General features: G+C 44.5%; 1 protein-coding gene across 1 annotated transcript; it reads left to right on the top strand.

Moving 5' to 3' along the window:
• Nucleotides 1-215: 215 nt before the first annotated feature.
• xkr5a (XK related 5a) lies at nt 216-11861 on the top strand. Its single transcript, XM_023999812.2, has 7 exons — nt 216-468; nt 1997-2180; nt 2750-2934; nt 3809-4021; nt 5474-5643; nt 7525-7636; nt 8059-11861. Exons 1-7 carry the CDS (start codon nt 342-344, stop codon nt 9096-9098), a joined length of 2031 nt encoding a protein of 676 aa, XP_023855580.1. The 5' UTR covers nt 216-341; the 3' UTR covers nt 9099-11861.
• Nucleotides 11862-11954: the final 93 nt, after the last annotated feature.

Raw genomic sequence — 11954 nt, 5'->3', positions numbered from 1 at the left:
CTATTAATTGGGCTGCTATTATGTTCTGTTCCTCCGACTTTTAGCTGAGATGTTTGTCTCGCCTAGTGCGGCAGAACGTCCAGAACCGGCCCTGTATAAATCAGGATAGCCACTACATGAAAAGGTGTAACGTCTCAACGCCAATGTGACAATAGGGAGTTTAAACAATACTTACTTTACCGAGTAGTGTACTGCCTCTTTAAAAACTGCAGTGACGTCAAATATTTTTGACTGGAGCCAGCCTGGAGGACGAGTACTGGTAGGTAACGGATCCACAAAAGGAGGAGGATGACAATAATAATGTCCCCGGCTGGTTCCCGCGGCGCCCAAGTCTCCGTATCATGATAAACACTGGGCCTGTCGCCCATATGATGCCCGTGGCGGCTCGGAGTGGGTCCTGGATTGCGTGGTGCCAGGCTATCCTTTTTGGTGTGTCGGGGCTGGTGATACTGGCTGAAAGAACCGCGCGTAAGTGGATACCAAACGCTACAGTAGCCTAGCCACTGTATTCTGCAAATAAACATTCACAGCATGTTCAATCATGCCTTGGACTGCGTTAGTGACCTTCAATTAGTTATATGCAATGGTATAGTTCTGTTTTTTTCCGGGGAAATGTGTTATTATGGACTTCATGGAATGCGTATTTAGTTAGCTAACGGTACACGTCTAGTACAGTTCAGCATCACTTGGCTAACATTAGCCTAGTAACGTTAGCCACATTAGCTAGCTAGCTACTGTATGTGCATACGTTAATGTGAATGTGGCCCGGTAACATTGCACGAATTACCACCGACCTTTCTGTTTCATTCTCTATAAGTGTATAGCCAGTTTCATTGCGGTCTTTCTAAGTTGAAGGCTAGCCTTTATTTCTACCGAGATGTTTTTAGTTTTTTTATGCATATCACACGCGGGTCAGTCGAAGGGCACGGAGAGACTAGGTCTCCTCCGCGCCGTGCATCCTTGTGTAGAGGAGTAAGCAGATCAATGACAAGGTCGTCACTAGTTACCACAGCCACAAAGTCATACACCCCTCCCATTTCTACAATTGCTCTTCCAAAAATGTAATTTTAACCCTGACCTTGACCCTAACCTAATCGCACTGCTAAACTTAATCCTAACCTTAACCTTAGACCAAAAAGCATATTTTTGTTTTCGTACATTTTTACGATAGACAATTTTGACTTTGTGGCTTTGGAAACCCAATGGACAAGTAGCACAAGTCAGAGAGCCCCAGCGAAGGCAACTGACTGCGCGCGAAGCAACTTTGGCCTCCATACAGATGGCTTTCACCGGATAGAACTACTGTGCCTTCAATATGTAACACATATAGGGGAATTTAATATCTTATGCTCGTCTATAACTGTTCTGTACTTTGTCATGTATTTGTACGTTTTATGTTGACCCCAGGAAGAGGAGCTGCTGCATGTGCAGTAGCTAATGTGGATCCAAATAAACTAAGCCTGAGAGCCTCTCTAGGGCCCCACCAACAGAGACAGTCAGTCCTGATGGATAAGACAGAAATAATCAATATCTAGCCATCAAGAGCTCTTCTCTCCCCTTGCCAAGTTTGTGGTCAAGAGGCATACACATAAATAGCATTTCATTAATAATGATCAATACATTTGATATGGCTTTGACGTGACTGTTTTTATTGTGAAATAAAGGCGAGGGGATTGTTTCCAAATATATATATCATTCATTCATTCATTTATCCAGCCATCCACTCACCTCACTCACTCACTTGTTCATTTATGTAGCTGGCATTGTGTGCAATGGAATGTAGCACTGTTCACTCCCACCATAGACTGTACAGAATGTAGCCAAAAGAAAGTCTAAGTGACACCTTCACATATGAAACAATTGTTTTAGAACGTGAGGCGCCATAGAATGTAACCAATATACTCTGTATGTAGGTAAATAGACCTTGATACACTATTACATTGATATACATGTATAATAAACCTATTTCTTCCCTCTGTGTGTGTGATCTATAAAGTGATCTATTGTGTAGGATTCTACCTATGGAATGAAGAAAGGCAGTGGGCGGGGATGACCCTCGCCTTCCTGTTGCCGGGGATACTGGTCCAGGTGTTGAGTCTCAGGTGGTACCGTGACGACGGGGAAGACCACTATTGGTTCCTGACCCTCACGCATGTGTTGCAACTGGGCATCTTCCAAAGGTGAGCCCACCTGAACAGTCGCTACACCTAGGTATGTTCAATAGGGACGAAATGCAAGAAAACATATTGAAATGTGGAGGTACTAGCTGAACTTGACCAATTAGAAATGTCCGCTTTTGTTTTCTGTTGCAAAATTCTTTTGAACGTTTTGTTACAGTGTGCCTTAAAAAAACAGGACCCTGACAACAGAACGATCTGCCTCAGAATTATAAATTGACGGAGAAGTTGCTTTCAGCTCAGAATAATTCAAAGTAACAATCATTTTGAAACCAGCCACTGATTTACTTAGTTGGATAAATAAGATCTCCTGTCCTATCTGCCCTCTAGTACTATACCGTAAGTGATGGGCATTAGAGTTTACCTAGAGAGGTTTACGTCATTAAACCAAAAATTTTTGCATTTTATGTGTAGATCTTTAGAATTCTACATATCTAAATTTCAGACACACAATCCCACCAACACACATCATCATCCACATCCACCATACATAACCAACTACCTTCTAGCCCTGCCCTCATTGCARCAGCTCTGTATTACAGCCATTGCTCTTTGTCTCCCCCCTCTGGCAGGTTGTGGGACTGCATGGTATCCGTATGGGACATGCAGGGTACTGCGGGGGAGCTCGGGGCGGCTGTGATGCAGCAGGCCGATGTGTCCGCCCTCCGCCTGTTGGAGGCCCTGGTCCTCACCCTCCCTCAGACACTGCTGCAGACCTACGTCTTAGCTGTCACTGACGTGGAACTCCACTCCCCAGGTAAGGCACCACTGTACACAGGTGATGCTTAATTTCCTTCATTACAAAGAAACAAACATGTAGCCTAAATCATATCTAATTAATTACTATGTAATAATTACAATTTTACCATATCTTAGTGGGCTGGTATTCATAGTAGGAGTGCTAATCTAAGATCAGGTCCCGTCCATGTGATCTTGTTAATTACGATCCACTAGTTAAAACTGAACCTAAGTCAGTATTCTTACTCCGAGACACTTGATACATACAGCCCTGGTCTCCTAACTGGTATGTTTTTAAGTGCCGCAGAGTAGGAGTGCTGATTTAAGATCAGTTTAGCCTTTTATATCACAATGAATAAGATTACATGGACAGTGGGGGAGCTGATCCGAGATCAGCACTCTTACTCTGAGAAGCATACGGCCCCAGATCCAGGGTTGAGTTGGATTGGGAGTAATGAAAAAGCTGTCTGTTACACCTGATCAATTGTGGTGACGTACTATTGTAGTTTATACTAGCCCTATCCTGAATTAATTACTTTCACGTAACATTTTCCCTGCATATGTCTGTGATGATGTAATAATGTTGGTTAAATATATTTTCATATCCTAAAGAGCTGATGACTCCTGAATGTTCATTGAAATCGCAGCAAACTGTACTGTCCATCAGATTGTGCCAGCTCATCTGGGACCATAGACTTATATAATTAGGCTGGGACCCATGTTTAGAAGCCGGTGACAACCGGTCACTTAGAACATATTGGTTATTACTATACATGCCATTTTCTTAGTAAATACCTTGTCATTTTTGTACCCAAAAATGTCTGTATACCTTAAAACATGTCTTACATTTCTCTCTCCCCCCCACTCCCTTACCCACCCATCCCCCTCCACAGTAGCGGTGTGCGCAGGCATGTGCCTGCTGTCACTGTCCTGGGCGCTGGTGCTGTTCAGCCGGGCATGCTGCCTGATCCGTCCGGGCCACCTGGCCATGCCCCCGGCCGCCCTGCTGTGCCAGCTGCTGTGGAGGGCGGGCATGCTGGGCGCCCGCGTGGCAAGCCTCATGTCCTTCGCCCGCTACTTCCACTGGTGGACCTGCGGAGTGGCAGGTGAGAGAGAGAAAGGGAGAGCGAAAGAGAGCGAGAAGGAGGGAGGGAGACAGAGAGAACGAGGGAGGGAGGGTAGAGAATTTTTTAAGAAGGATCATTTTTCTATTTGTTTTTGAATTTTAAGACACCTTGAAGTATTAAAAAATAATAATAATTGAAGAAAAAATATTTTTGGCCTTACTGCTATTAGCCCATACAAATGCATTTAATAACATATTCACTACATGGAACAGATAGTCCCCCCCAAAAAATCGAATGGAAGTTTGTTCCGAAGTGTCTATCCTATATGAGAGATATAAGAAAGATTAGTCTCCATATACTGTATACTTCCATTCATTTTTTCAACTGGTACTGAGGGTCCTTCAGACGAGTCTTGTGAGGTCCGTGGGCTCCTAGAGCAAAACAACCAACATGTACGTGTTCTTGAGAGTCTCACCTTTCTACAGAGAGGTCATATTAGTGTGTAGCCCAAACTGCTCGGACGCTACAGACAGAAGTTGGCAGATCGGCTGTACCGACTTCAGACGAGACCCAAGACGCTTGTGGGGGTCGTCGAGCAAAACAGACAACACCGTCGTGTTTGTGAGAGTCTCATCTCACAGTAGTTTTGTAGGCCAAACCGTTCGGACGCCGCAGACGATTTTGTGAGCAGATCGATTTTCGGGATGTCTCATGGTTTGACAAACACCGCTCTAGCTCTGTCACCTTTCACCGCAGATGTAGAAGTGTTACAAAGGCGGATGTGGTGGATTGAGACGCAGCCGATGGTTAAAAAAACAGATAGCTCTAGCTTAAACTGACAGACTTGTATAGGGATTGTTGTATAATGCTAATTAGATTTCTGTCCAGGCAAAGGGGGTTATTCCATTCCTCCCACCAGACTCCTGAGACCCCGTCCACACAGGGAGGCCTTTTGCCTTTTGGTAGGCCGTCATTTTAAATAAGAATTTGTTCTTAACTGACTTGCCTAGTTAGTCATGTAGGTAGACACTGGTTGCCAAGGAACACGCTTTGAAGGACAACACGTGTTGCGTTAAGAAGACAAATGCCTTTTATTGATTTGACTTAACATATGCATTTATTTCTAATTTAACCTGAGGCTTTGTAAATTTGGTATAATGCACGTAGAGGTCAGTTGTAGGTAAAATGAGTTGATTAAATCAGCTGATTATAATTGACCATTTTGATTGGCTGTGCTGTCAGAGGATTGTAAAGGATCTGGAATCTGCATTGATGCGTTATTTACTACATCCGGGTTCCCTGAGTAAACACAACAAAATAACACCGGTCCACTCGCTATCTCTCCTCCCTCTTTCCTCTCTCTGCACACCCTTTTTAAAATCTCCCAGTTGTTTATGGCCAGGCACCACACTCTTAATATATCTTAATCATATCAGAATCAACTTTTACCAGTAATCTCAGCTAGCTATCTATTTTTACGCTGACCTCCAGGCTTCCACTGGCTCACGGCGTCCTTCTGGCTGGTCGCCCAGCAACCGGAAATCTGCACCGGACCCTGGCGCTGGCGCCTGTTCAACATCGCGCTGGGATTGGTCCACATCTTCCTCTTCCTCAACGTCAAAGACGGACCCTCGCGCTTTCGCATGGCCGGCTTCTACGTGGTACGTACGTGCGACAGAGAGAGACACAGAGACTGCAGCACCCGGGCCATCACCCTACTAGAATCTGGAGTCAAATGTCTACTGTTTGCTGATGATCTGGCGCTTCTGTCCCCAACCGATGAGGTCCTACAGCAGCACCCAGATCTTCTGCACAGATTCTGTCAGACCTGGGTCCTGACAGTAAATCTCAGTAAGACAAAAATAATGGTGTTCCAAAGAAAGGTCCAGTTGCCAGGACCACAAATACAAATTCCATCTACACACCGTTGCCGTAAAGCACACAAAAAAAACGATACATACCTCGGCCTAAAGATCACCATCACAGGTAACTTCCACAAAGCTGTGAACAATCTGAGAGACGAGGCAAGAAAGGCCTATGCCATCAAAATGAACATAAAATTCAACATACCAATTAGGATCTGGCTAAAAATACTTGAATCGGTTATAGAACCCATTGCCCTTTATGGTTGGGAGTTCTGTGGTCTGCTCACCAACTAAGAATTCACAAAATGGGACAAACACCAAATTGAGACTCTGCATGCAGAACTCTGTGTACAACATAAAAAAACAAATAATGCATGCAGAGCAGAATTAGTCCGATACCCGCTAATTATCAAAATCCAGAAAAGAGACTCTAAATTGTAAATCCATCTAAAGGGAAGCGATTCCCAAACCTTCCATAACAAAGCCATCATCTACAGAGAAATAAACCTGGAGAAGTCCCCTAAGCAAGTTGGTCCTGGGGCTCTGTTCACAAACACAAACAGACTCCACAGAGCCCCAGGACAGCAACACAGTTAGACCCAACCAAATCATGAGAAAACAAAAAGATAATCACTTGACACATTGGAAAGAATTAACAAAAAAACTAAGCAAACTCGAATGCTATTTGGCCCTAATTAGAGAGTACACAGTGGCAGAATACCTGACCACTGTGACTGACCCAAAATGATGGAAAGCTTTGACTATATACAGACTCAGTGAGCGTAGCCTTGCTATTGAGAGAGGCAGCTGTAAGCAGATCTGGCTCTCAAGAGAAGACAGGCTATGTGCACACTGCCCACAAAATGAGGTGGAAACTGAGCTGCACTTCCATTTCCCTTTTGTTAATGATCTATTTCACTTGCTTTGGCAATATAAACATATGTTTTCCATGCCAATAAATCCCTTGGACTTTAATTGGAGAGAGAGAGACTGCAGCACCTGGCCTCACCCTACTAGAATCTGAAGTCAAATGTCTACTGTTTGCTGACGATCTGGTGCTTCTGTCCCCCACCAAGGAGGTCCTACAGCAGCACCTAGATCTTCTGCACAGATTCTGTCAGACCTGGGTCCTGACAGTAAATCTCAGTAAGACAAAAATAATGTTGTTCCAAAGAAAGGTCCAGTTGCCAGGAAGAATTCAGTTGCCAGGAAGAAAGAATTCAGTAGAGGAGAAATTTGGGTATGCTGCAACTGAATTGCCCTTTGGGGACAATAGGAAAGATCTGTTGAATTTCATTCTATTCATTCAGATTTTTGTGCATGTTCCGATTCAGTTCCGTTTCAATTTCCTGCTTCTAAGTGACGAATAGGAGGACGAGGACTGCCATTCAGGGACAATAAAGATCTATTGAATTTAATTCAGTTCTGTTTGAATCTCCTGCTGCTTGGTGTCATTCGTTGGCTTATGCGTTCACCCCTGTGTCTTTGTGACGAGTTGTATGTTTTGTATTTTTTGGGGGTGCCTATTATTTCACTCATGTTCATATGGGCGCACACACAGCTGCAGATGCACACACACACACACACACCCACGCGCTTTCTGTCCTTGCATTCCATTGTCCCGTCTTAGTCCCGTCATGACTTCTCCTGACCTCCCTCTGACCTCTTCTCCTATAGGCCATGCTACTGGAGAACACCACCCTACTAGTGGCAGCGTCCGACTTCCTCAGTGAGAAATCATGGGATAGCATGACCCTCCCCATCGCTGTGCTGAGCAGCTTCCTGCTTGGCGAGTCACTCTTTGGATTCTCCCCCTGATGTAGCATTTAGTTTTAAGCCCCTGGTTATGTCTGATGCCTGTGCACAGATCAAAGAGGATGTTAAAAACCTATTGTGTGAAAAGAAAACAAGTACTTCTAAAATTCATATTTAGATTTCATTTCGGGCAAATGTTTGATACAAGAGAAACCTAAAATATTACAGATTTAGTCATGTTCATGGCTGTAAGGGATACATTGTCTATCTAAGGCACCGCTTCAGACACAACCAACTGTTCCCCGTAAGGAACTTTCAATCCCATCACCCAACTGCCGTTACCTTTAATGAATACTATAATTTGTTCAGTATTGTACATCACTGTCCATTCAAATACTCTGCATCACACAGAGTGTGTTTCTAAGTCTCCCCCTCTCTTATCTCTCCCTACTCCAGGCGCCACCTCTCTAGTCCTGTACTACCGCTTCCTCCACCCCAAGTCCACCGAGATCGCCACAGGCCACGGCCTCGGCCACCGCAACCACCACATGGGCTCCACCTGCCTGGAGGGCCTAGAGCAGGGCGAGTCTTCCTACTCCCTAGGGGGTGGGGGAGGTGACAAGAGCCTCCCCCAGACCGCACCCTCCTCCCTACACAATCACGGCAGCTTCTCCCTCTCTGGCGTGGCCGGCTCCCTCCTGGAGCATCCTGGGAGTTGCGGTCCCAGGCTGGGTAACTCGTGCCTCTGCCGCCACCACCACTGGCTCCTGATTCGCTTGGCACTAAAAACGAGTGACGTAGGAAAGATCAACCGGGCCTATGGCGCCGGTGGCGTGGTGGCCAACTTGGGCGAGGACAATTACTGTTGTAACTCGGAGGCCACGGGTACAGGTGGCGGCAGGACTACCACGGCGTGTGGGGGCCACTACGACGGGGTCTCCGGAGCCTCGGTGTCCGAATCGCAGGGGACGAAGCGGGGCCTAGCACCCCTCTCGGACTGCAAGGAGGAGTTCCAGAGCGCCAGCGATGAGCCCACATCCGCCGAGACGCCTGGCGAGGAGGAGAGCGAGGACAGCCTGGAGGACATGCAGAGCCCACTTGAGTCGCCGATGTCTGACTCCTTAAAGCGCAGCTCGCCCGAGGGCAAATCGGTGTTCGGGGACAGCCCCGAGCCCTATTTCTGCCCCAGCACCACCCTGTCCAGCTCCACACTGTACTTCAGTGCCGACCCCCAGTCCCCCAGCAGCACCAGCAACCCCCGCCTGGACCGGGCCAGCCCCCCCATGGGCATGGCAGGCCTCGGCTCCATCCCCAGCGACCCCGCCCTGCACAGGGACGTCAGGGGACTGCAGATGGGTCAGATGGGGCCTCGCTACACCTCCACACCCAAACTGGACTCTGGGGTGCAGGGGGACGCACCGCCCAGCATCCCTCATCTGAGTGGTCCCAGGAGGCAGCTGATATTGTCGCGCCGAGACGAGGACGATGGATTTTAAGAACAAGGGAGGGAAAAAGAGAGGGAGGAGAAAAAAAGAGATGGTGGAAAGAGATTGAAAAGTCAATGGAGAGGAAGCATATTCAAACACAAGCCCAGCTCAAAGCTAGCTCATTTTGAAGCACAAGTATCTTAAGTAATATACATTTCCTATAAAGCTGTCCGTTACCATTTCTTGCTGATTGTTCCGAGTACCAAGTACTTTCTATTGAGGATTTCCTATTCCGCCGAGTACCGGTACTTTTTATAACAATAACTTTAACCCAGTTCAATCAACGCTACCTCCTAATCAACCAAATATAGTACAATAAACAAATAATACCACATAAAAACATATTTAAATGCTTCTAAAAATAATTCTAGAAGTGGTGACATGATCTCGGCTAAAGTGAAGATACCCGCTGCAATATATCAGCTTAGTATCTGAACTTTGTTTTGGTTGGCATTTACAGATACCGTATCGGCCAGAGACTGAGTACCATCATCGATAGTATCAGTGCAGCTCTAATTTCTTGTTGTGTTTTTGTTATTCCTTTGAAAAGATACTCACTCCCCATACCCCCAAAATGAACACATTGAACAGGTCAAAGGTTCACTAGGAACCAAACGTAAGCAAACGACCGAAACAGGGAAGGACTAAACTGAACTTGTCCGTTGCAAAATGTTTAGCTACCATTTGCAACGGTGTGCTGTGCACTAATGACTACACCCCAGGTGAACGTATACACTCATTTGCTGACACTGCTTAGGACAGACAGGGCTTCATAGTCAACTCGACAAAACTGTTTGATGGGGAAATCAGACAGTTGTCTCACGTTGATATGACCCATTTTGCCTTTTGCGAAGCTGTTCATATTAACAAACGTATTTATTGAGCTAATTAATGAATATTTTTAAGGTACATTGTTGCAAAGATATAATTTTTTTTWAATTCTTTGTCTTAAAGACATGTTGAACATGTTAACTTGCTAAATGCAGTTTTTCCAATTGAGAAACTCTAAAATATATTGTATTGTACGGTCTCAGGCGAGTGGTTGTGTTTTAAACAGTTTTCACACCTCAAATGTGAAGGTACATGGAAGAATAAGGGATATCCAAGACATATTTTGTGACAATGTTTTGCTGTGCTCATTTTTTCATCTCTCCTATAAGGGATCATTGTATTGTTGATTACATGCTCTATAAAGGACCCAGGGTAAGATACAGTGTCTTCAGAAAGTATTCACACTCCTTCACTTTTTCCACATTGTTGTTACAGCCTGAATTTAAGATTGATTACATTGAGACTTTTTTGGTCACTGGTCTACGCACAGTACCCCATAATGTCAAAGTGGAATTATGTTTTTAAAATGTTTACAAATTATTTAAAAATGAAAAGCAGAAATGTCTTGAGTCAATAAGTGTTCAACCCCTTTGTTTTCTTTCTTTATTTAACCTTTATATTTAACTAGGCAAGTCAGTTAGGAACACATTCTTATTTACAATGACTGCCTACCCAAACCCTTCCCTAACCCGGACGACGCTGGGCTAATTGTGCGCTGCCCTATGGGACTCCCGATCACGGCGTGGTTGTGATACAGCCGGGATCAAACCAGGGTCTGTAGTAACGCCTCTGACTGCTACACCACTCGTTATGGCAAGCTTAAATAAGTTCAGGAGTAAAGACATTTCCTAACAATCATGGACTCACTCTGTGGGCAAAATGTGTGTTTAACATGTTTTTAAATGACTACCTCATCTCTGTACCCCACACATATTATCTGTCAGGTTCCTCAGTCGAGCAGTGTATTTGAATACAGATTCAACCACAAAGACCAGGAAGGTTGTCCAATGACTTGCAAAGAAGGGCACCTATTGGTAGATGGGTTTAAAAAGCAGACATTGAATATCCCTTTGAGCATGGTGAAGTTATTAATTACACTTTGGATGGTGTATCAATACACCCAATCACTACAAAGATACAGGCGTCCTTCCTAACTAAGTTGCCGGTGAGGAAGAAAACCGCTTAGGGATTTCACCATGAGGCCAATGGTGACTTTAAAACCGTTACAGAGTTTAATGGCTGTGATAGGAGAAAACTAAGCCTGGATCAACAACATTGCAGTTACTCCACAATAATAACCTAATTGACAGAGTGAATAAAAAATATTCCAAAACATGCATCATGTTTGCAACAAGGCGTAAAAGTAATACTGCACAAAATGTGGCCAAGCAATTGAACTATGTTTGGGGCAAATCAAATACAACATATAACTGAGTACCACTTTCCACCTTTTCAAGCATAGTGGTGGCTGCATCATGTTATGGGTATACTTGTAATCGTTAAGGACTGGGGGAGTTTTTCAAGGTAAGAAAGAAACAGAATGGAGCTAAGCACAGGCAAAATCCTAGAGGAAAACCTGGTTCAGTCTGCTTTTCACCAGACACTAGGAGATGTATTCACCTTTCAGCAAGACAATAACCTAAAACACAAGGCCAAATATACACTGGAGTTGCTTACCAAGAAGACAGTGAATATCCCTAAGTGGCCGAGTTACAGTTTTGATTTAAATCTGCTTGCAAACGATGTGGATGAAATCAAGGGGTGTGAATACTTTTGGAAGGCACTGTACATAGGCAACACGTACAGAACACTGAAATTATGCTGGTTTTCATACTTTTCCCCCTCTCAGGTGCTTGCCTATTCAACATTTTGTTACATAGGTCAAGGCCACAGTTGATGTAATAACGAACAAGCAATAAAGGTTATATTGGGTGGACTTGATGCAAAAATGTGTTGTAATTATTTCAACTTTCATTTAATTCTATGTACACAAATGAATGTATGAATTACATTATACTTTTATATCTACAGTAA

Source organism: Salvelinus sp. IW2-2015, linkage group LG14, assembly GCF_002910315.2.
Source record: "Salvelinus sp. IW2-2015 linkage group LG14, ASM291031v2, whole genome shotgun sequence".
NCBI lineage: Eukaryota > Metazoa > Chordata > Actinopteri > Salmoniformes > Salmonidae > Salvelinus > Salvelinus sp. IW2-2015.
Note: the sequence above shows the minus strand (reverse complement) of the source record. Positions and strands in the feature narration are given on the sequence as shown.

Excerpts from the sequence above, each read along its gene's own strand:
- xkr5a (XM_023999812.2), top strand. The coding sequence starts at position 342 with ATGATAAACACTGGGCCTGTCGCCCATATGATGCCCGTGGCGGCTCGG. Across the intron at positions 469-1,996 it reads ACTGGCTGAAAGAACCGCGC|TGATCTATTGTGTAGGATTC; the intron begins GTAAGTGGATAC and ends TGATCTATAAAG. Across the intron at positions 4,022-5,473 it reads GTGGACCTGCGGAGTGGCAG|GCTTCCACTGGCTCACGGCG; the intron begins GTGAGAGAGAGA and ends GCTGACCTCCAG.